The following is a 24,953-nucleotide window of genomic DNA, read 5'->3' as shown; positions in this document are numbered from 1 at the left end:
TTCTCTCTTTTTTCGCTCGTATTTCGTACTTCCAAATTTTTGGAGTTTAAAGAATTTAATAAAACAATTATTCCATTCGCGCTCGTTGGATATGAGACTGGTTATAGCCAACTCGGCGCTACGCGACTCGTTGGCTATTTACCATCCCATATCCAACGCGCGTTCATGGAATAATTGTTAATTATTTGAGGGGTTTTCAAGCGTGAAAAGTGGCTTAATATGCCGATATTTTGCCAAAGAATAGTGCGCACAGAATAGACTGAAACTCGTACTATAAGCTTACCAAAATACGTCACAGTAGAGTGCGAGTACGAGAACAAGTACAACTTGTATTCGTTCTCGAAGATGTGCTCTACTGCCGACTGCCGGATATCTTTTGCTATTCACCTTCGAGTGACTCGCGCGGAATTTGCCCCCGAAAATGTTGTAGTCTTTGCAGGGCTAAATGAGTCAAAATTGTGCTATATTATCTCACTGTTTTAGTATATACGAAAACAACCATTCACCTCAGAGTCGGTGGCTAGTGGTGGATGTTTACAGAGCCACGAAGCGGCTCGGTATATATCCACCGATGAATAGTTGCTAACTATTTGCCCGATATCTACAGCTATTAAACATGAAAGAAATGAGCTATTAATATCAAACAAGCTCCTTCCATTTGAGGCAAAATGTAAATTTCAGTCCTTCGTTTGTCATTTTCCGTAAATGCGATGCAAAATTTCTCTGTTGTTGCTTTCCATCGTGATCAGCGGCCATGTTTTTCCACGGGAAGAAAAAGCTTCCATATGAATAGAGTTCAATATTCCAGGAAAATTGGTCCGGAAAACCAATATGGTGGCCGTATCTTTGAACAGGGTTACCACTATGGTGGCTGTATATTTGATCAGGAAAACCAACATAAACGCCAAGACGTCATGTGAAAAGTACTCTCAGAATATCTCACCAACTAAAAGAGCATGTCCACTGGGCTGACGAAGAATCCTACAAATTCTTGACACATGTTCAATAGCAAACCGGAATAATACCAAATCCATTGGAGCTTTGCTTGAGATGTTAAAATCCTCGAGATATCCTTCCATTATCTGGGAAAAGACATTCGGCATGGTTAATTAAAGGACCATCGTTCCTATCAATTCAAGGTTGGTAGCTAATTTTTCGGTTGTAAAATGTTCGAATCGTGACTTAACAAATATTTTTTCATTTCATTTACCTCTTTTTTTCCTTATGAACTTCTTTAATAATACCAGTGCCACTTCAATTTTTGATATTAATATAACTCATTATTCAGCATGGTAACTTACCAGGCTGAGGTTTTCCGTGTCTTGTATCTCATCATAAAGACGCGGCTTAGCCTTGCGATCCATGTAGTCACCGAAAAATAAGCTGCAAGGAGATAAATACGAGAGTCGATGAGGTGAGCACAAGAATTGTAATGATAATAATATGATAAAAATGTAAGCGAATGGAATTTTTTCTTTTGGTATTTATTCGATTCCACGTCAGTCCCCTTCCTCGCAATTCTGTTGTTAACTCGCAAGTAACACTAATCTCCAAATTTGGAAGAAATGGAATGCTCGTTCATCTTTGGTTAATGCCAAAACACACGCTTTCCCAACCGAACGAAGAGCTCAAAAGAGGTTGTCCGCATTCTTGTAATGTGAAAAATCAAAATCTTTTTTGAGTTCCTCGTTCCAGCAAAGGGAAGCTTGGTATGCAGGCTAGTAAATAACCGAGTTACAATTTCTTTAGTGACATCGTTAGCGTATTTTGAGGTCAAGGTTACATTAACTGTTTATGATCAGTTGACGAGTAGACATAGTAGGGATACACCTGGTGACGGTTATGAGCCTGCATTTTTAAACAAGAGTGATGTTGAAGTTGAGAACAGGGTTACTAGGGACACTTCGTAAAGCTTATTAAATCGGCGTGCATCTGAACAGATGTTGTCTTCAATAAACATCTGCAACGAAAGTAACATGTGAAGAGATAGTCTCACCTTCTTAAGCTGTCATCTGTGACCACGCCTCCTTTGCCTGCCAAGTGTCCAAGAACATTATTTATCTTCTCCTTAAACTCAGACGCCATCACATTCTACAAGAAAGAAAATTCTGTGCTTTTACCGGCCCCAAATGCGCCAACTATCTGGGACGAATTGAATGCCTAACCATTTTTTTAAGACTGAGTGATGTTCCGGTCTGTTTTCAGACATCACAGTTACAGAGTCAACCGTTATGGATTTCAGTGAACTTCACAATCCGAATATATGTACGAATGAAGGGCGAAGTAAACATTCCTAAGAACGCGGTTTGAAGGACGCACCTTGACAATTTCAAAAAAGCGCTGTCGATCATCACAGTCAACCAGTCTGTCGTAGAACACACGGTAAACCTCATGAACCCAAAGCCTGATCAGCTTTTCTGGAGATGTGGCATTGATTCCAGGAAACAAGAGAATCCCCTAAGAATTCAATCCAAACAAGTCAAAATTATATTAATTGAAAATATTAATATTCGATCAACAATCCTCTTGGAGGACGGAGAGAGCTCCCAATTTTCTTCCTTGAAAGAGAATGAGAAAATTTTGTCAGGCGTCTGTTTCTCTTAGTGCACAAGTTGTGAGCAAGATTTTCTCATGTAACAAACACCCCGGTTTCGAAGCTAACTCATCGTCGCATGGTCTTTTATTGCAATCCTTATAATAAGACATAGAGCGAGTTTCAATCGAGTGTCGTAAAACCAAAACCAAAGTAATTACTTTGGTCAATCACGTAGCCGACACAAAGCGCGAGAAAATGTGCAGGCGCGAGCAAAGATTGGTTTTGGTTTCACTTGTGATTGGTTGACAAAGTGGCGCGAGAACTTTGAACCAATCACTGAGTGAAGTAATCATAAACCAAAGTAATTCGCTTATTAACTTTCGACACTCAATTGAAAACCGCTCTATCCACAAGTCTACCCTATAAGAACTTTGCTTACTGGTGGATCTCGACCAAGTTCATTTATTTAGGTCTGTTTTGCAGAAGCAACTTTAACACTTAAGGTTAGAGGAGAACAAACCTGTACAACTCTGGCAAAATCTCTCAGATTGAATACATAATGTGATTTCGATGGAGTGGGTAGAAAAGTGGTGATAGCCATGGTGTAGACTTCAGTGATCGCGCTAATTATAATCTGCAAAATAAAATTTATGTTACGGAACTGTTAAGTTAAAGTGCCTACAACCTCAACACAGCTTTCCACTTTACTTATTCTCCGAAATCGTCCCAAATACATTGTGTTGTTTTTAGAACCTTTGGATCGAAAATTCACTTTTTATTTGCTTTGAAAGACGGAAAAAGTGGTTACTTATCCATAACCGAGCAATGAAGGGGAATGGGCTCGCAGCTAAATGCACAGCAGTCTACGACGTCAATTAAACCCATTTCCCTTCATTGCTCGGTTATGGAGCAACTGAGAATGATCACTTTTCCCGTTTTTCAAAGCAAATAAAAAGGTTAATTTTCAATCCAAAGGTTCTTACAACAACTCAATGTATTTGGGACGATTTCGGAGAATAAATAACGTTGAAAGCTGTGTTGAGGTGATAGACACTAAGCTTCAGCACTTCGCTGTTTTGCAGCCTTGGAAAGTGCGAAACTAGCGCTTATGTTTTCTGAAATCCGCAAATCTCGGCCATATGCTTGCTCTTCCTCTCTCTGTTTCTTTATTTTCTCTTGTTTGATACAATATGTCGTGGAGGTTCTCCCCAGAAGGAGATCATTTAAGTAAAAACAAAAATCCGGGTGAATTTTCTTCAAGATATTTACTTAATCTAAGAGCGCAATGATTGTTAACGGTGTAAAACTCAAAGGAGTTGCATTCTTAACCTATCTGAAAATAAAGTTCGAGTGAGAACTGATACCGAAAGCTTCGCACCTTTGAGAACCTCCGTATCTGCATTTCGAAGCCGTGATTGTTAAAATGCCAGTCCATTATGATGGAGAAGATGTTTCTCATTGTCTCCGTGCTAAAGGAGTCAATGGAGATGATGTTAAAGTGTCTGAGGAATCGTGGAGTGATATCATTTCTTCCTCCCCCAGGAGGACCCATGGCTGACACCAGAAGCTGATCAACGAGTTTCAAAACTGATGTGTCCTTCCTACAAAAAAGGGAGATCACATCTGCATCACAGAGTATGAAAATCATGGGAATTTGAAAGAGGAAATTATCATGATAACGATGATGACGATGGATATGATGGTGATGATCTTGACTCGACCAATCCGTATCTTAACCTCCTAACCAAAATCTTCATCTGTTAAGCCGTATTGTTACCCGGCAATCAAACAAATTACTTGAGCCTCTCAAAAGTAGTTACTTTGCATTATTGCTTGGTATTCAGGAATGCATTGGAATGCACTCGGATAATGTTCAGTACTTATCTTTATCGAACAAAACAGCCTCCACCAGACAGACAATTATCTTAATAACTTTTCAAGCAGGGAACAAACCTGTTAAACTAGTATCGTTACCTGTCAAACCAGTATCCATGATCAATCCACTGTCGCAGAACTTCGATTGGGGGCTGGGCACCATACTTCTCCTTGGCTGGCATATTGAGATCATCTACAAACACCACAACCTTCTTACCAATAATGGGTCCATACACACCACGTTTCCGTCTGGACAAAAAAATAGTACAAAAAAAATTAAGCAAGGATAACGACGACGGGTAAAAGAACGTTATCTAAAAACTAAATATTACTAAAGTGACTGAGTTATTGTAATTATCTCGTGATTACTCAAAGTCGTTCGGCATGGAAGGCGTGTCTAAACATTCCAGGGATCAAATTGGTACTACAACAAGTTGCAAAAATAGTGGAGACACTTCACCTTCTTGGGGCGTTATTAATTTACCTATTATCTCTCACACTGCAGCCCCCCTCCCCCCCCCTTCCTTATCAGTGTTGCTAGCAAGACAAAAAATTTGTTGCAAACTTAAACAGTCAACATTGAAAGGGTGAGAGGGGAATGGAAGTGGGAAAGGTTTAAATTCTAGATACGGCGGGTATTGGAAGCTAGTAAATGTGTTTTTTAATGAAAGTGTCTCAAACAATTTTGCAACTTGTTGCAGCGTTGAAGAGGTAAGTGTGAAAACAGAAATTTATCGTCAGTTGCTCTACATAACCTTATCATAACCACCTCTCCTGATCATTTCACGTCGTCGTTGTCAGGAGAACGGCTAGAAAATTCACAAAACATTCGAAAGCAAGTGCGGGGTGTGCAGGGCCTTTGTTTTTGTTCATTACGCTTTCATTGCTTTGTGGCGTCTTACAGCCGTCGTCCTCGTCGTCGTCACTTGCTTAACCCATTGACCCCTGAACCGCCCCCCTCCCCTCCCCATTGACGAGTAAACCCCTCCCTTCCCCCCCTCCCCCATTGACGAGTAAAATCGTCTGGCGTCAGACTTGTGTTAGACAGAGTAAAATCTACGAAGTCTCACTTCAAGGGGTCGTACGTCAATGGGTTAAAGGAGACATAGCGTAGTTTTTTGAGCGGAGGTAGAGGTGGTTGACCCATTGACTCTTCAACTGCTCCCCATTATTGACGAGTAAAATCGTCTGTCGTTAGACAGAGTCACATCTATCAAGTCTCACTCCTAGCCAGGTGATCTGGTGACGTAATTCGGAGGCCTGGAAAAAAAATTTTAACGCCATATCCCACAACAGCGCACGGCCTTAGGTGTTGTTTCTAAACTCCCTGCAGTATTTCCATCGCCAAAACTCAACAGATCATTCCGTGTATACCACATTTCCTGTTACTGAATGAACATTCAAGTAGACCCGACGAGATCTAACCTCGCCTCTGCCATGTTGAATTCGAAAATAAGGCCGCGCGCGGTTGTGGGATACGGCGTTAAAATTTTTCTCCCCAGTCCTCGGAATTCCGTCACCAGATCACCTGGAGGAAGCAAGTGGTTAAAGGGGTCACTGCGTTTGAGTGGATGTTAAGGGTGTTAAGCTCCATAGTCAATAGAGTGGAACGGTTGCTTCTCTTTGCGTGCTGCCTTATGACTTTTGGTTTTATAAAAAAAAAAAGTAAGCAGCAGGCTTTGTTACTAACTGCATTCTGCCCTTCGCAACTAAGCCTACCTGTCCAGTTTTGACAAAATCATGTCCTGAGTCTGGTTTGACGTGGTTTGGGCGGAGAAGTTCATGAAATTAGCAATGTATCTGAAAACATAAATGTTATGAAAACAAAGTCAGCAAGACTTTCCCCGTTTAGCACAGGCCGACTTACACACGTATTTTTTTAAAATTATTATTATTATGATTACTTTGTCATTATTATTTAACATAACAGAAGTTTACATTGCACAAGATACATATAAAAAAAGAAAAAGAAAACAAATACAACTAATGATCTGACATGCAAGCCAAAACAGGTTACGCACGTATTCATAGAAATAGAAATATGTCTGTTTGAGGATCGATAACTAACCATGGGATTATTTGGTTTCCTGTGACCAGACGTTTTCAACAATTTCGCAGCAGCAAAAAATGTTCCATGACAGACTTAGTGACATGTTTTCCCGCTCTTAATGCCGGATGCAAGTATTTCATGCAAGTTTTATTTCTATGGAAATCACTTAACATGCACAGTTCAAATATGTGGCAACTTATATATTCGCCAAATTGCATTCATTGCTCTCGAGACGACCATGCAATTGACCACCCAGATGACTTTGCAAGGTCGATAATATTCCTAGCAAAAAGGAAAAAATTACCATCGGCGTATTCTTCCCGATGGGTTTACCCGGTTGGCCTTGTTATTGGTTAGAGTGAATAACAACGCTGCCGCTTCAAGCGCAGGTCAAATGAACAGAGCTCTACAAACTAAAGCAAGAATGAAACTGCGAGCACGATCTGGATCTATGAAAATTGTGTCATTTTTCATAACTTTGAAGACTGAAAGAGAACGCGAATGCCTCTTTAAGTTGTAGAAATAACTTACTTGGATGAGGGCATTCTGAGGATGTAGTTATTAGTAATGGCTGATTTTCCTGTTCCTGTTGGACCAACTAGCAGTAAGGGCTTTTCATGACTCAGAAATAATTCCAAGAAATATCGCTGACGAACAGTTTCTGTGGTGGGAATAATAAGTTCATTCGGCTGCAAAGAAAAATTATAGTACACAAAGTTGACAAGGACGTGTAGTCATTAATTAAGTTACATTCTGTCACCTACACACAGTTTCAAAGACCCCGGGCTATCCAATGTGTAAGAACCATGCAAAATGACAGAGCTGGGCTTTGAAAGTCACATCCCTTTTGAGGAATTTCACAACAACAGGTTTATCAAACAGACTCAAAAGCCAAAACGTACCAACTTAAATGTCCCGATTTTAATGATCCAATACACTGATTTCAAAACTCAGGGGAGAGCTGTATTGACGAAGTGACGAAGTGCCTTAAATTTACGTCGTCTTTGCCTGCAACTGATGATGAATACGGCACAGGAGTTTTCAGCTTTCGAACTTCCACCTTGTGTTATGCACACTAACTAAATTGGTGACAATGTTACGTCAATGTCTCTTCGGTCTAGCCCTCTGACGCCTATAGGGCGTTTCAGGATAGCACGCAACGAAGAACCTAGGAGATAGCGGTACACACACACACCTTAGCTTGTGCCGGTATCTCCTCGATAACCACATCTTTCTCCCATGGATGCCAAGTGCCAAAAGTGGACTTATCGAAGAAGAAGTCATAAATGACTCCCTTTCCAGGAAACTGGAAATTCTTTGGAAGCTTCAGTTCCTTGGGTCTAAGAAAAAGAAGAAGATCGGAACTGAACGCTCTTGAAAATCGGACACCTAAATTTCCCCTATGGTGCTCCAACTTTCTTTATTCCTCATTTGCTGAAACGAAAATGATAAGCCGGATCTTCTTTTACGTTTTTATATGCCATGCATTCATGTAAGTAATCGACTAAAACTAGAGGATAAGGAAGAGCTAATATAAGAAGTACGCGTACGGTAAGTGGTTTGATGACGACCTTGTTTGCCAGATTTGGTCCCAAATTACCTCCGCCATGAATAATTATATTAGGAGCTCATCGACAAATCGTTTTGTGCATGTTTATCTCTTGGGCGCTTTTTCGCTTTATTCCCTACTATTTGTAAAGACGAACCTTTGGTGTTGTTTGTTTGTGCCAGCAGCCAGGACTTTAAGAAAGTCGCTGAACTTCAACCTGGAATCCGTGTCCAGGTTTCCGCCAATGCTCCAACAAACAGAGAAGAGAAAAAGGGACTGGAGCCACTGCATAATCTCAGCCTCAGTCTTCGCTGGCTTCTCGTCCACGGCAGTCTCAAACTCTGCTTCGTCCATGACTGTTTTTCGCTTCTCTTCCTGGGGTGGCTCTCTAAATATTTAAAACAATGCACGAGTTGCATTTCACAGAAAAACGCTAAGGAAACCGATTGCAAAGCAGAGCAGACAAGACATCCGCATGAAGATTTGAGTCCTCCAACGACTTAAGACCGACGACATTAACTTCTGCGCCTGCGCCGGTTGTTGGTCTCGATAGCATATAACTCCAGCAAATAAATCACTGCTTGAATGAGATAAAGCGAACGAGAAAAAATTAATCGTTCCCCAAAGGAGCTATAGTAAGGGCCCTGGAAACGAGAAGGAGGGAAAGTAATGCTGCAAAATACTACCTTACAAACGCGTTTCACATTTTGAAACAATTCTTTCCCGTTCCCTTCTAAAGACTAAAATAACGAAAATCTGTAAAATTGTACTTCGAAATGCTCTCTGTTCTAGTTTATCGCACCTCGCCGCCCACATTTCTTTCTGGATCGTTGGCGCGCCCGATTCTTAAACAGAAGAATTAAACTTTGATTACCTCATTTCATCTAGGAGAATGGAATACAGATTTAACATTGAGCTGACCATGTGCATTGCTGAGGTACGAACAAATTCACGGCACTGCCTGGTAACAAACTCCAGACACGGAGGAATTAACCAATCAAACATCATCTGAAAAGACAAAACAGGCACAACGTTACATAACAATTGTTGTCTAGTTTTCTCTGGGCAGCAATCCCCAGCCAATAGCGTTCCTTCCTTTCGTAGCTTGTGGCATTTGCCATATATTACCACTCCAGGCACTTACCTGTATTGAGCTCTTGCTTGCAATGCTGAGATTCGGTGGGTACTCTTTGTCCATCCATGAGGCTACCAGAGGCTCCCAGCCTAGCTGACTAGGCTCCATATATATCATGCCACACCTTAAAAGCAAACACAGAACCTTGATTTAGAACAACGTGCAGGATATGGACACGATTTGAGTGTTTCCGAATGCAGTGGGTGCAACATCATATAGAACGTGTTTACCACCAATATGGATAATGTAACAAGAGTAGCGTTATCTGTGAAGGCATTTTGGTCTCGCGATTACAAGTCAAGTATACATGACGTTTGCTTTTCAAGCGAACAACCTGCTGTAAGCTTGGTTACTGCTTGTCATAGAAGCACGAACATTTTCTTGTTGTAACTTTCCTCTTTCTTTTGAAAGAGTTGCGCGATATCTGTAGCTAACAGGCAATAAATAAGCCTACATCAAACAAGTCGTTTACTTCATTTGAAGCATAAGGCAACTATAAGCCTCACCTTTGGAGTCTGTCGAAAGCGTGACGATACATTTCTCTAGTATCACGTGCTACGGATAGTTTTTAAATTCAGTTCTCACCGACTGACTGTGGCTGGCGACGCTTGTTCCAAATCTTGAGGCTCGAAAATCATGTTCTGTTGTGGGCTCATTTGAATAATTTCTCCGCTCATCAAACACAACTGCAACAACAAGAACAATATTATGTGTTCCCGTGTAAGCTCGAACGAGATTCGAATGCCATAATGGCTCGAATCCGTTGCATAATGCAAGTTTTCTGATTATTTAATTCGCACTCCGATGTACCTCAAAACAAACAAGGTTGGAAGGTACATACTTTCCTGTTGTCGTCGAGTACTGTGTTCATATTTTCGATCCACACGGCATCGACAGGTCCATCAAACACAATCCACTTGCGTTCTTCACTCACCGCGCTGGCGTGTTCACGAAACGTATTAGCAAGTACACCTAATACGAAACATAGTTTAGATTCTGAATCTGGATGACAGTTTTGCCCTTTCAATGTAACTCGCTATGCGTAACCGATCAAGGAGAAAATATTTTCCCACGCGTATACAAAAAACCGTAATGGGAGATTGCAGAGGTAGAAACACCACACACTGCAATGACATGTGTACCAATGCCGAAAACAAATTTTATTGAAACTGATTATTTTGGACCGATTAGACGTATTTGGCCCACGTTTTCTTTCCCACTCAGAAACAATCTGATTCACCTCAGGCCATGCGCTAATCCTGCATCAACAACTCCACTGACATGACCAATAAATAAATAAAGCTAAATGATGGCAAAAGTCTTATTTTATACAATACCGTCTGACCACTCGTGCGATACAGGATCAAATCTTCCGTACAGTTGGCCCATAGTGACTGCTTTAGGGTTAATGATCCTGTACTGGACCTGGAAGTAGAACGAAAGTCACTCGTATGAAAAAAAAAAAAGGAGTTTGAGTAAGTAATCACGTGGTCTCGGAGACAGGTCAAGGCTTGGGAAAAAATTGACGTGTACGTTATGTCACAAAACTATCAACGAAGCATTGCAATTCGTAGGCCAAGTAAATTAACCCTTTCGTCTCTAGGAGCACAAATTAGCATTCCTGATAAAACAATGGTTTTCGATAAGAGAGAGAGAGAGAGTAACGCCGCCATCCTCTTCCCTCCCCCTGCAATGAAAAATAGCCATGATCGACAATTTTTAATACAGAAATATGTCCTCCTTTATTTTCTTCAAAACATGCAATTTGCGAGGATTAACTACAGCTTGAGACGACTGAATTTATTTAACGTGTTGAGGTAGTTAATGGGGTGAAAAAAGTGCACATAAGTTTCATTAATTTTTGGGCCCATGCCAGCGAAGCTTTTTCTCTTGTTAAGAAATCGTCACGCCAGCAAACGTCACAAGATATCGCAATACTGTAAATTTGTTTTTCATCTTCAGGCCTGAACTTAGAACCACGACACAGTAGAAGTTATGTTTCATTCATTACCAAATAAATGGAAAGAAGGAGAAAAATCAATACCGCAACTTCGTCCGAATCCGGATTTCTTCCTAGCTCAGACAGAGATGCAGCCAGGACTTTCCAGGCTGATGTTTTTCCTCCAATTGGATCACCCACAATCATAAAGCCATGCCGAACCAACATCATTTCGTAAACCTAGCACGCAAAAACAAACATTTGAACAAAGATCCATACGAGAATGAGCATTTGAAAAAATAAGAGATGACTTTTTGTCTATGCTTAACGCCATTGGTGAAGTCCTTTCAGTTTTCAGTGGAAGAAAAACATTAAATTTCCTAAAAAGACAACAAGAGCTTTATTTGACATTGCAGGGTTCATACTCTTTTAAGCTCTTCAAATTCCATGATTTCCATGACTTTTCCATGACCTTTTCTAGCTTTCTATGAACTTAAGTTTAGCTGTCACATAAGAAATTTCTAAAAACTCTCCTTGTCTTAGGATATTTTCTGACATAACTCAGTTCAAATTTCAATACATTAACGACCTCTGTCCGCCAAATTTCCTTCCGATTGTTTGATAGAAACTCGTCTTTGTTTCATTTTATCCTTGCTTTGACAACTGCAATTTATTTATAATTATACTTTTCCATGACCAACCATAAAATTTAATGACTTTCCAAGTTTTCTATGACCCATACGAAGCCTGCATTGATTATAACATTGTATATAGATTTGCGCTATATAAATATTAAAATATTATTAAAATATTATTATTATGCGTTGGTGAGCTGCTGTACAGCACGGCACAAGCGAAAGAACATGAAATTTAAGGGAGCGCAATAATAACGGAGATGCGTGAGGTGGTTTCAAGGGTCAACACTACACACCTGTATAACTTTGTCAATAAACCAAGAAACTGCTTGCAACCCCATGTTCTTGATGTTACGCTTCAGCGCCTCTTCCAAGACACCATGGTCTGGGGAAGGCAAAGTAATGCCTGGAAACAAGTCTGACACAATCCCTTCAAACAGAGGCAAGTCTTGCGATAAAAACTATGAAAAGAACAAGAGAAAAGAACGAAATATAGGAGCACCTTTCAATAAAATTAAAACGAGAAAAATACAAGGAGAGCAACGAAAGGAACTACAATTATAATACGAATCTGAGCCAATCAGAAAAATGTTTTAAAATAATAATTAATTATAATTATCGATCAAATTATATATGAAATGAATCATACATTGAAGTGCGAATTATGACATCAAGTGAAGCTATGATCCTCGCAGTTATGAACGCAATTTTAGCAAGGACTTCAACGGGGTTTGCTAAAATTGCGTTCATAACTGCGAGAAAAATAGTTTCACTTAATTATTATTATATAGATGTCGATGACACACCGGGATTTTTCTTTTCCTAAAATTTGATATCTTCGTCGGGCAAAGTGAAGATACTATGTTCAATAGCACTCCCAGGCGACAAAATTCGTATCCCTGCGCGGTCATGTAATATCTTCAGTCAACTTAACAAAGCTTTTTAAATTAATCATGCTTACGGTCTTTTAGAGCGATTTTCAGTTGAGTGTCGAAAGCAAATAGGGAATTCACTACTTGCACAAATCCCATAATACACCTCTTTTACCCCCAAAAATCTGCATAGGCATTGTCTTCGACTTCTCTTGGGACATTTTCATGTCCCAGGAAAAATTGCAAACAATTGCTATGCAAAAGTCTTGGGAGGTAATAGAGGTGTATTATGGGATTGAGCAAGTAGTGAATTGCTTTGGTTTTGCATTACTTCACTCAGTGATTGGTTCAAAGTTCTCGCCGCCACTTTTTCAACCAATCAGAAGTGAAACCAAAACCAGTCGTGGCTCGCGCCTGCACATTTTCCCGCGCTTTGAGTCGGCTACGTGTAATTACTTGGAGCTTTGATTGGTTTACTGGATTGTCTCCGTCCTTTTTGATTGGCCAAAGTAATTACTTTGGTTTGGGTTTTACGACACTCGATTGAAACTCGCTCTATATCGACTGCTGCTGCTTCTACAAAATCAGGGCAAAAACAACAGACAAAATTATACAACAAAGCCTCCTGTCATCCTCCATTATCAATAACGATCTTGTAGACTATAAAACAAACAAACTTTTGTTCCCCGGGATCCGTTTCTCGAAAGTCCCACAACTTTCCGGCCCAGTAGTCAAACTCTACAATCAGTTTGCTTTTTGTTACTCAGAAAAAAATTTACAAGACTAGCTTATCAAAACAAGCGGATTGCACTTTTGCAAATGGCCTTTCGCGCAGGGAAAGTTGTCGGGAATTTCGATGAACGGGCTCCTGATCTCACCTTGGGTAAATTGACGTCCATGATGGATCTGAGAAGCAAAATATCCTCATCTTGCTCTGGATATTTCAGCTTTAAGTTTCCAGCAGCTGTGAGAACCGACTTGACAGCCCGCATTCCATAATCATAATGATGCTGGGAAGACAGCTAAGGAGGAAAAACACTTCTGAGGTCAGTTTCGCTTTCTTTACCTGTGTTATCTCCTAAACCCAAAATTTTCCGAAGTGCATTTCTATTAATACACACCACTTGAAAATAATCCTATTACCTAACTTATCATAACCATTACAATTTTCTCAAATTTGATTCAGTGGTGCGTTAACTGCTTTACTTTTCACTAATTCTTGTGTAGGGTTGTAATCGGACAGTGAAATCGGACGCCTGTAATCGGATAGTTACATCAGCCAATCATGCACTCAGGCTTAATCGACCGATCACAGAATTTATCACAATAACCATAGCAACAGCCACTTACCCTACCAAACTGGGGATTTCCCAAAATTGACGAATTTGTAACAGTGGACAGTGAAAAAGGAATGCATTTGTTTTCTCGGAAATTGTAATGGTTATGATTAATTGGTAACAGGACTTCGTGCCGTCCAATTCATTCTGTAATCGTACTTCTAACGATGAGAGGTTTTGAGAAACATTTTAGAATAAAAAATAGCGATATAAAAATATGACGTTTCGGCGACGACATGTCACCATTATCAAATGCAAATTATAAGATAGTGAACGTCATATACTCAAAATGACTCCATTCCAGCGAATCTGTTTATTTAAAATTTTTTTCCCATTCTTTTATTTATTCCCGCCTCGTTTATTCCAATGTAATTTGTCACTCACTATTGTAATCGTTAAACAAATCGGACTCCCGCTGCGCGACGCGACGGCGTCTTCGACCCAGTCCTAATCGGCTATTTCAATGTGCGCGCGCCGTCGTCTTTGCCGTCGCGTTGTCTTTGCTAAATCACTCTATTAATCACTCGTATGATTACAGACCGTATTGGACCCCACTCAGTCCTGATTCTTCGAATCGAACAACAGGTTACGTATTGATCATTTTGGATATTTTTTTTTCTTTAGTTATATCACACAAGTATTGAATTCCGCTTTTACTCGTAAAATGAAGAATAAACGATCACTTTTCAAAGGTTGCTGAAGTTGTCCTCGTGGTTGCCCGACTCGAGCAAGTTTAGCAACTTCTGAATAGAGGTGTAATGATAAATCCCTTACTTTACTGAGTTGGCCTCATGAGGTGGCCATTGTAAATTGCACGAATGCTACATAAAGGACAGCATTTCCTTGCACTTTCAACGATGAAATATTTTCTTAATAAGGAATACGTAAAAGCGGCTCAATCAATGGGAGTGACGTTTTTCTTGCCAAGGAAATAAAACTCAGGAAAACAGGTGACGTGGGTAACACAGTGAAGCAATTCTTAGAGTGAAAAGACATTATCAAATTTTACTATTAAGTCGTTCAATTCAAATAATTCAAATTACCTGTATTTGCAAAACAGTATACACTACATTAATAACAATAACGAAAATTAGTATTTAATTTTTGTGTGCAGTACTGCTACAGTGAATGGATTCTTACTACACTCTTAAAATTACCACACTTTCCACACCTGTTCAGAGCAAAGCCTGTAGACAGCCACAATCTTGGCCGACAAGCTGCGAGCATTAACGAATCCCATAGAATAAAGACTGATCTCACTGATCAAAGCATAATCAGGAACCATCATCGCTACAGTGCGGAAAAGAACCTGAAAATGATAATGTAACAAACGAATTCAATAACAAAAGGCAATCTCAATGAATAACAGTTCTCCTCGGTTTTCTTCTCGTATGAACTGTCTCATGAACTAAGCGATATCTTAAGTTAGGTCGTCGCTAGCTAGAATGCCGCCATGGTTCAGCCAATGGTAAAGCTTCTCTATCTCCTATAAACATCACTTGAAACCCACAATTACTCAATTCGTTTTGACAAGGCAAGTTCTTAAACACGGAACGCTGGAATGGTGGAATGCCGGAACGGCGGAATACTGGGGAGCACGTGCGTTTTTGAGAAGCGGACGGCAACCGGAAGAGAACATTTCGCGTGTCAGGGCAGTGGTGTATCCCAGATTTTTATACTTATCATCTCAAAAGGAGAAAAGATTCTTAGCAATGTAAATGTGGTTGTGTGAAGACAAGTTAAAAGGGAAAACAGCTCACTTCCGGTTGCCGTCCGCGTCTCAAAAACGCGCGTGCTTAAGCTCCCTACTTGTACACGGAACCCCGGAATACTTAAACACGGAACGGTGTGAAAAATAGCGGAACAGTTCACCTCAAGGTCGTTCCCACCACTTGACATGAATGGCTTGGTAGAGCGTACACCGTTTTCAGTGATTGCAGTATATTACTCTCACAACCGAGAACGCAGCAATACGTATCCCCAAATCAAACCCAGTAAAATCGCGATGCAATTCATCCTAATTGCATGTTTATGTTGAAAGAATGGGGGAAACGGTTTCAACTTCATTCAAAAGAAATGTTGGTTGTTAAAGGAAAGTTTAAACGCTTTTAAACTCATTTAACATTTAGGAGGCAGTGTGGCCCAGTGGTTAGGGCGCTTGCCTTGAGATCCGGAGATCCCGGGTTCAAGACCCGCTCTGACCACTCGTTGAATTTGATCCTGGTAGTCCCTGGTTCAACTTCCCAGCTGCACTTGTAAATTAGCCAACTGGTTTGCCTCCGGCCAGTTGGGATTCTTAACAGTTGTAGTTGTTGTGTTCTGTCGTTTCGTTGATTCATTGGCCCTGAAAAGCTCCTATGGGGAGCGGTCAATTAAGTATGTATGTATGTATGTATGTATGTATGTAACATCGCTGTTCATCAAAATCGAACGGATGGTGAAGCAAAAGCGGATGCAGTTTGCCCGGGCCTCGTTGAAGTTTCGAATTTGTAAAAACAAAAGGACCGAGCGTTCTAATGAAATCCGAGGTTGTAAAGAGCTGCGTTGTATCACCCGAGTTGAGACTGGGATGGCGACCATGGAAAAACGTTCGGTTAGAATATGTGATGCCCACCCACCTTGAGGTTATCAGGGAGTTCAGCTCGTCCGGCATAACCAGGGTTCATGGTGATGAAAATGGTACAAGATGGATCCAGTGATATTTCCGTTCCTTCAAACACAAACTTGTCGACTTGCTCCATAACCGCTCGTTGGATTGTCAAGATCTGTTGAGCTACAACTGACAGAACCTGGAAAAAGATAGTTTATATCAAGCGAATCAAAACTTGACGTACCTAGTTAAATACATAATATAAATCATAACTTGTGCACACGTATACTGACAAGAAATAAGGAACTTTATTCAAGACTCAAGAGATTAATCTTTCGATCACTTACTGCGGATAACAAGTACTTATGTTAAAAACGCCACCAGAGGCAACGGTCCGAACAACAAGATATTGCATGCATGGTATCATAACGGAAAACAAATTCTTTGCACAGGCATACTAACCTCCAATTCAATCCTGTTAAATTCATCAAAGCAAGCCCAGGCTCCTGATTGTGCAAGTCCTTTGAAAAATTTGCCCATGGCTTTGTAGTCCAGTCCATCTGAACAGTTGAAAACCACACACTAACGGAAAGTGGACAGTGGTTCAGTTAATAGGTCATTTTACAATAGGCCATTTCCGCGTTCATGTCTGCCTCCTCTTCAAGGTGAGTCTAAGTGCGAAGTTTTTGTTATGAAAATTAGTTTTCATTCATATGTAAAGAAGAACTAATTATACCATCACAAAAAACTTCGCACTTAAACTCGCTTTGAAGAGAAGGCAGACATGAACTCGGAAATGGCCTATTGCTTGATTGGTGACCCAGTCTTTGAGGGAAAGTTAATCACCATTCACACAGCATCATTTCTATGACAACAACGCTAACTCGGAGATTTGTATCATGACTAGCTCAACTCAAGCCTCGTTTTCAATAAAAGGCCAGGTAACTTCACAATCTAACCCTAACTCTTAAATGGACTATTGAAACGCTGGCAGAAAGTTATTTGTACCCAGTTAGCCAAACCTCCGACCCGTGAGTTCAATAGATAGAGGATGGTCATAAAATGCCGGAGGACTTGCATTGGTTCAAATACGGTCGGAATAATACTAAGCGTGTTCACACACTTGAACAAAACGTGACATTTTTGCACCTACGTATAACACTACCTATTTAAATGTATGTGAACGATGAGGTTTTAAATAGTCTAATTAAGTAAAAATAAAGGAAATTGATCACAGTCTTAAGGGTAACCGTTCCATCAACAAATATCAATTTAACCGCACACCGGTGGCTCAGTTGGTTGAGCACCGGGCTGTCACGCGGGAGGTCGTGAGTTCAACTCAGGCCGGACCAACGCTCAGGGTCTTTAAATAACTGAGGAGAAAGTGCTGCCTTTGTAATTACATCTGCAAATGGCTAGACTCTCTAGTCTTCTCGGATAAGGACGATAAGCCGGAGGTCCCGTCTCACAACCCTTCAATGTTCATAATCCTGTGAGACGTAAAAGAACCCGCACACTTGTCGTAAAGAGTAGGGCATGTAGTTTGCGGTGTTGTGGTCTGGTCTTTCTGGTCTGGATAGGGTAGGGTGGAGCACCTCGCATAGGACCTCGAGCCTGTTCTTCCCTCTGGGCAGGTTTGCCCAGTAGAACAGACAAACCAGATGTCTCGTAAAAACAAAAACAAAACAAAACATCATATAAAGCGGCGTAATTCAGATTTACGACTTAATTTGGTAACTAGAAATAATTGTAGAGATTCATTTCCTTACTTGCTTAGCAACAGCTTTTGCCAGGTCTTTACAGGTCTCAGTCTTGCCAGTCCCAGCAGGCCCCTCGGGGGCACCTCCCAGGTTCAATAGGAGAGCACCCATGAGCGTCCTTTAAATGAACGGAAGAGAAATTGCATAGTGAAAGGTGAAACTTTGTTAAATAATTTTTTTAAGATGGCGTTCGGCTTTTCGAGTCTTTTATAAGACTTGAAAGCCGCGTTTTAAAACAGTTTTGCACATGCTAACGAGGAGAATGAGTTTTTGTTTCAGTTTGATTGGTTAGATTTCGCCGTTTTTTTTCCGAACTGTTAAGGACGGTGCTTACTATTGTTATTGCGCATACGTTCTGCGCATCTCGAGATACTCGGGTTTCCTATCGGTGATGCTTACTAATACAGGGATATTTTTGCGCAGCTTGAAACTATCCGGCCCGAGGTCGTGGCAGTACGGCCCTCGCGCTCGGTTAGTAAGCGGTTATTAAGATCTACAATTCCTGCATAATCTTAAACCGGGGCAAAAATATCTTTGAATTAGTAGGCACCGCCCATAACGGACTTCACCTGCAACCCCCCTACTTCTTGGGGTTTTTTTAGTGATTAAGGGCAGACCTCTTAAATATCTGTTTTTTCTTCCTGTCCTTTGGAAAAGGAAAGAGTGCTCCTGGGACTTAAAGGATGGGCAATAATAAACCAAGGAGAGAAAAAGGTAGCAAGTGAGTAATTGCCAAGTTTGCTTAAAAGGCTCGTTCCATCATCCAAACATCAAATTAGTTGTGGAAGTACCTATAGCATCTGTCTGTCAGTGGAGTGATGACAAGTCTGCCACTGTTTCCAAGATACTCATAACCGTACTTGACAGCGGTTGTGATCATTTTCACAACAACAGCCTTGGTTTCCCAGTAGTAACGCAACTGGCTTATCCACTGAAAATCGCTTGGATTTGTCACACCATCTTCCCTCAATTTAGCAACCACGTCACGCGCTGAAATAGAAAAGGACCTGGTTAGCCTAGCAAAAATACTCAAATTAACTCATCAAATATAAAAGGGTTTACTACGGAACCGTGTAGTAGTCAATATACGCGTTTATGCAAAAACAGTAGGTGTATAAGCACTGAACTTTGTTGCGAGTGGCATCACTGGGGGCTTAAGTTATATGGTGCAACGCAAGCCACCAAATTGCAAACAAAGTCGAATTCCATTGTTGTTTGATAATTGGACGACCGGGGTCATTCGTCCAACAAAAGAAATTACTATGATAAATTGTTATTTGACGAAATGACGCTGTTTTGCCGGCTGGCAGTGGGTAGACGTATGCAGGGGATCTGATTCAATCTAAACCTGTGAAACAACCTGAATGACTAATTTAAAGCAACTTACCATGAACGTCAATGACAATCAGAGCTCCAAGTGTAATCCGTGACATGGAAGTCAGAGTTCCTCGCACAAGTTCAACTATATCTTCAATCTGTTTTGTACTCTTTTTGTAATAGTTTTCTAAGCCATCCTGCTTTGGCATGGCCTGCAAAAATTCGAAGGGCAGAATAATCCCATGAGGATTAGTCAATGCTCTTGTGGGGTTTAAACTCTTGCTGGGAGACGAGCGCAAGCTGAGAATTTGAACAAGGTAGTACCCAGATCAACTCTCAGATCACACTCCAGTATAATTAGGGATCTCCAAATCTCAAATACTGCGCCTATACCACAAGGCCCCGCTAGAGTAATATTAGCAACTTTGAAATCTTTGACGAGGCGGCGCCACCAGATCGTTCTCCGTGAATCTGCAACGTGAAATGACCAAATCTAGAGTTTTATGGAAAACGTAAACATAAAACAGCAAATTTTAATTTTCTTTCAAAGCGTCAGCACCATCCATCCAAATTCTGGTCGTGTATAGTTCGCCAAGTTTGTATAAGTTGAACGAACTGAATGAGGAGAAAAAGTTTGTTAAATGTTAACTTGCAATTTAAATTCTGTTTTCGTGGTTTTACGATAACCACGCACGAATTAACTCTTGTCTTACCTGTGTGACTTCCATTGTCCAGTAAATAATACTCGAGGCCAACACTACTTGTCCCGGCCAAGCTAGCACCCATTCTGTTCTGGGGTTATGTGGGTAAGCGGTAACCGCTTCAGACATTACCTCTTGAAGGCTGAGCTTCATAACTTGTTCAATCTAAACGAAACACTTTTCGTTTAAGTGCAACTTCTCCATCTCTTAAAGACTAAAGAGAGACCCCGTTTACAACATTACGTCACGTTACCACCCAAAACCAGTACCGGTCACTTTCGAAGACTGGGCGGTGAAGTTTGTGACAGCTGAGATCTGGGAAAAGCAAGTCTATTTACAACATACATGCAGTTTTGTCTTGGACATGGTTCAAATCGTTTAACTCAAGGAGGACGGTATCAATCCTGAAGCTCTACTCTTGCCATTAGACGAATTTGAAACGCCTGAGATAAGAGCGATAGCAAACGATAAAAACTGAATAATTTCTTATTTCCTGGGCAATTCGTTTCTTCCACAAAGGAATGTTTTATTCCATTCTAAGCAGTGCACTGTTACCCGCGAATGTTGACCGACGACGCCGTTGCTGTTGCCGTTGCACGTTTTTCTTTTTCTGCTGTATAACAAATCACTTAATAACTGGTCTCTCGGGAAACAGTTCACTTTGTTTCCCTCGAATCTCAATGTTTCCCTCGGCTGCGCCTCGGGGAAACATTGAGATTCGAGGGAAACAAAATGAACTGTCTCGCAGGAATAAGTTGACTTATAATAGGTTGAGTAGCATGAGTCACGTTAATTTAACCTTTATCCAAAGAACCCAAACCGTCTTTGTACCTGGGAAGACTCTTAAAAATGACGCATTTACCTGCAATAACCATTTTTCTACCAAGCCACGTGAATGCGCTGGAACAATTTTCCTTGCAAACTTGACAGTCTCTCCCTCAGCTGACATCATGGCGTTAATCTCCTTTCTCTCGTCGAACTCTAATTTCGCAATTCCTTCAAAACACTTCTTAAGATGCGGTTGAACACGCAACGGATCTTTTGTCTCCGATAAAATCTCCAATAATTCGTCATTTGATAGAAAGAAAAATCTGCAAATTTAGACGAAAGGATTCCAACCTTATTAGATAAAATGGCACTCAATTGAATGAACAAATAAAAGTTGTTGACGAAAGCTAGATATACAACGCTATGTATTGTTCCACATCGAAGAAGGAATAAACAGTGCAGCTGATTTGTCTAAAGTTCAAAATCAGTTGGATTTTGAAAGAAGGTGAAAGAAACTTCTCGGAGCGAGAACGAAACTATAACGTCTCTCGAACGGGAAAGCTTGTTACAAGGGAGTTAGCGTTACTTAATTCTGATTCGTGCATAAATGTTACTTTTTTTTTACCTTGGAAAAAACAAGCGTTTCTTCTCCAAGTATTCATTTAATCCCTTTTGTATGTCTTCTAAAAGGCTCTGGACAAGCAACAAAAAAGACGATTGATCAATTAAATTGCGGACAGATCACTTTGTCTTTAGTAAGTGTGCGTTACCTCCGAAAGCTGCAGTTTATTCAGCATTTGGGGCTGTGACGTCACAACTAATGCATGGGGGTCCTTCACTGCCTCTGTCATGATCTTCCTCCTTTGCAATTCAAAAAAACATTAAACCCAGTGAGTTTACGCATAAATAATACCGTTGTCGTGAAACAACCTACAGGCAAATCTCGGCTCCAAAGTTGGCCACCTCGAGATGAAAACCTATCACCGATTACCGAAACGAGATCATTAAAATTTTTGTTAAAGCAATGTGTACAACAGCATTTCAACGAGGTGTCATTACCTCCTTTTCATCGATTTTCCCTTTCAACAGCAAATAAGCCAAAAGGAAAATTGTAATTTGTAATCCACTTTCTTAGGGAATCCTGAGGTATTGTTAGTGCGGGCCGATTTCTCCAGATCGCGAGCAGAATTTAGTCCTTTCATCGCCACTTTCTACCAGAGGTTTGCAAAAGAAAAGTGTCGGCTGGCTTCTTTAACGGGGCTTCAGCCTAGTGGAAAATTAATTAACGGAACAAGGAGCGTGAAATTTGTACGAGACCTGCAATGACTGTCATTCACAGTGGCACCGATCGATTAAAGTGGTAACGAGGTTGAAGTTACCCACTGCCGCTTTGTTCATTGCCTAGGAACATACTGAGAAGTGAAGAAACGAGCCAAAAAGAAATCGGCGACCAACGCGGGCCTTGCAGGGGAACGCAGGAGAGAAGGCGGTAGCGTCATTGCCCCTTCTCTCTCTCTCTCGCCTCCGCACTCTGTTCTTCCTCCAGTGTCCAGTCACAGGTTATCTCGGTAAACTTTGCTCATCATGCGCTGACAATCTCGTTCGCAGGGCCTCCTTTGCCGAGAGAAGCAGAGAAGAGAGACCCTGAGAAAGAGGTTGCAAGTGCCGAAAGCTCGTGCCACAAAGTTAATTAACACACCAGTATTTGTCCACTGTGCGGAATTTCTCTCCTTCCTCAGGCATTTGAGCTTGGATATCCTCTGACGAAAAGATAGGCTCTAGATACAACCATGAAGCTTGAACCTGTTTAAGGGATCAAAATCAAAATTAAACTATACAACGCAAAGCCTGCACACAACATAAAAAATTGACTCGGGAATTCCAGAAACGGACTTATTTTGGTAGTCTCATCAAGGGATATTTGTTGAGGTTTCCCTGGTCACATATTACAAAAAAGAAGCTGGACGATCTTTTTAAATAAAATTGCGATGAGATGCAATTTTGTGTTAAAAAAGCCATGTGGTAGGATGAGGGATAGACTGTCTTATCGTTAAAACTGGGGACCTGGTTTACTTGAAAATTCTATCTACATGAAACTGACTATGAGATGTGAAGACAAATTGTTACAAACCTTTAGCCAGGATTCCACAATATCTTGCATCAAATTCTAAAAATAAGGGGGAAAAACGTGACTAGTGAATATGCCTGACCGTCTGTGAACAAAACTGAATGTGAAACATAAAAATGTGAAACAAAAACCAGACAGCCTCGTTCCCTGGGGTATTTGATCTAAATATAAAGGCTAATTTATCACTGGAAACGAAAAAAAATCGCCAACCTATGTCAAACAAAACATGAGATAAATTTCAACTTACTAGTTTAGTCTCCCATTCTTTCATTTCTGCCTCAAAGGGAACAACAAAAGGTGAGCCCTTCATCGTCAAAGTCTTGACAATATGATCATCAAGCAAAACCTGTTGAAAAAAACACGATCACATTACTAGAAGGGCTTTGTGTTTGGGTCACAAGAAAGTCAACGTCAGTAGAACTGATAGCGATTGCACTTCTTTGATATAGTTAAAATTCAGAGTTAACGTTGCAACAGTATCGGTCAATATTAGTTGAGTGGCCCTCTGGGAAATGAAACGTCCATAGGGTGGGGACAGTCAGAAGTCTGGTACAACACAATAAAACAATGGGTACCCAGAACGTTCCTATCAACAGGGTGTGGAGCATGAGGTTAAATTCGGAACGGTCAACCGATAAAAACTAATTCAAATGAACCATTTTACAGTTGTAGTTATTAAGTTACCTGGCCTAAGAATGGAAGCGTGCATTAGTTGTGACGTCACAGCCCAAAATGCTGGATAAACTGCAGCTTTCGGAGGTAACGCACTCTTACTAAAGACAAAGTGATCTGATCCTATTTTGATACAAACTTTTCTGCTTTCTAATGTTAATGTAGACTAATTAGAATCACAACAACACAATTTACATGATAAAAGCAGTGAGTTCTGTATCAATACGAGGTCATCGACAGCCTCGCTGCCATTCATAGGCTAGGTCACTGAGCAAACATCTGTAATATGGCCTATTAGGGTGCGTTCGATTGACCGTATTCCGGGATAGGAATAAATGGAATATAAGTTGGGAATCCTTCGTTTTTACGGAGATTCACATTAAAATTGTCAAATAGCCGCTAAAATGCGATTTTTGTTATCCTTGCTGCTTAGAAACGCGCCAAACATACCGCTTTAATCATCTCTCCACGTATTCTTATTCCGGAATAGGGTCAATCGAAGGCGCCCTTAGTGTTAAAAAAGGGGATATGAACCCGATGTATCAAGATGTTTAATCAGCTGTTCTGCTGGGCTACGGAGCAGATGTAAAATGATTGCCTGTAGATTAAAGGTTAAAAGGCCAGTTATAAAATAAAGTAAAGTAAAGTGAAGTGGTGCATTTATATAGCGCCTTTATCACAAGTCTCAAAGGCGCTTTACAATGATCAATTTACCCCCAGCGGACTGGAAGCATATACAGGCGCAAATTGCAGCCGCTTCTAAGCAGTCCATGCACTTAAACCACTTTTGTCCAGGAATGACTGCGAGTATTGTTTAGAGTACTTCATAATATTGAAAAACTCCGAGGAAGAGCACGACCCACTGCGACATCGCTACGACAAAAGGTCAATATTTTCATTCCTTGGCTAATTCTCACCTGCAGATCATCCACGGCAGAAAGAATGCTTACTCCCGTGTCTTTGTACTGAACAAACACGAACTCGATGTCCTTCCACTCTTCTGTCATTCGATTAAGAGCCTAATTGAAGAGAAGAAAAAGAAAGAGGGAGTGTCGGAAATACTTTAAATAGCTTTCTCAAACTCATTAA

General features: G+C 40.7%; 1 protein-coding gene across 1 annotated transcript in view; it reads right to left on the bottom strand.

Moving 5' to 3' along the window:
* The window catches only part of LOC138015345 (dynein axonemal heavy chain 3-like), an 81,838-nt gene that overhangs the window by 39,817 nt on the left and 17,068 nt on the right, over positions 1–24,953 (bottom strand). The window contains exons 18-50 of the mRNA XM_068862345.1: positions 24,782–24,883; positions 23,440–23,538; positions 23,196–23,231; positions 22,764–22,867; positions 21,835–21,925; positions 21,690–21,757; positions 21,159–21,387; positions 20,309–20,461; positions 19,666–19,807; positions 19,070–19,268; positions 18,288–18,396; positions 16,981–17,100; positions 16,547–16,717; positions 15,100–15,237; positions 13,470–13,613; positions 12,016–12,180; positions 11,190–11,324; positions 10,483–10,570; positions 9,987–10,117; positions 9,731–9,831; positions 9,155–9,269; positions 8,885–9,018; positions 8,168–8,398; positions 7,657–7,801; positions 6,993–7,150; positions 6,131–6,211; positions 4,511–4,660; positions 3,915–4,137; positions 3,057–3,170; positions 2,320–2,457; positions 1,997–2,091; positions 1,302–1,383; positions 944–1,082 (exon numbers count right to left, since the gene is read on the bottom strand). Coding sequence (XP_068718446.1) covers positions 944–1,082; positions 1,302–1,383; positions 1,997–2,091; positions 2,320–2,457; positions 3,057–3,170; positions 3,915–4,137; positions 4,511–4,660; positions 6,131–6,211; positions 6,993–7,150; positions 7,657–7,801; positions 8,168–8,398; positions 8,885–9,018; positions 9,155–9,269; positions 9,731–9,831; positions 9,987–10,117; positions 10,483–10,570; positions 11,190–11,324; positions 12,016–12,180; positions 13,470–13,613; positions 15,100–15,237; positions 16,547–16,717; positions 16,981–17,100; positions 18,288–18,396; positions 19,070–19,268; positions 19,666–19,807; positions 20,309–20,461; positions 21,159–21,387; positions 21,690–21,757; positions 21,835–21,925; positions 22,764–22,867; positions 23,196–23,231; positions 23,440–23,538; positions 24,782–24,883 — 4,330 coding nt within the window. The remainder of the gene's footprint in view (positions 1–943; positions 1,083–1,301; positions 1,384–1,996; positions 2,092–2,319; positions 2,458–3,056; positions 3,171–3,914; positions 4,138–4,510; positions 4,661–6,130; positions 6,212–6,992; positions 7,151–7,656; positions 7,802–8,167; positions 8,399–8,884; positions 9,019–9,154; positions 9,270–9,730; positions 9,832–9,986; positions 10,118–10,482; positions 10,571–11,189; positions 11,325–12,015; positions 12,181–13,469; positions 13,614–15,099; positions 15,238–16,546; positions 16,718–16,980; positions 17,101–18,287; positions 18,397–19,069; positions 19,269–19,665; positions 19,808–20,308; positions 20,462–21,158; positions 21,388–21,689; positions 21,758–21,834; positions 21,926–22,763; positions 22,868–23,195; positions 23,232–23,439; positions 23,539–24,781; positions 24,884–24,953) is intronic.

The sequence above is a fragment of the Montipora capricornis genome, chromosome 9 (genome assembly GCF_036669925.1).
Source record: "Montipora capricornis isolate CH-2021 chromosome 9, ASM3666992v2, whole genome shotgun sequence".
Lineage (NCBI taxonomy): Eukaryota > Metazoa > Cnidaria > Anthozoa > Scleractinia > Acroporidae > Montipora > Montipora capricornis.
Note: the sequence above shows the minus strand (reverse complement) of the source record. Positions and strands in the feature narration are given on the sequence as shown.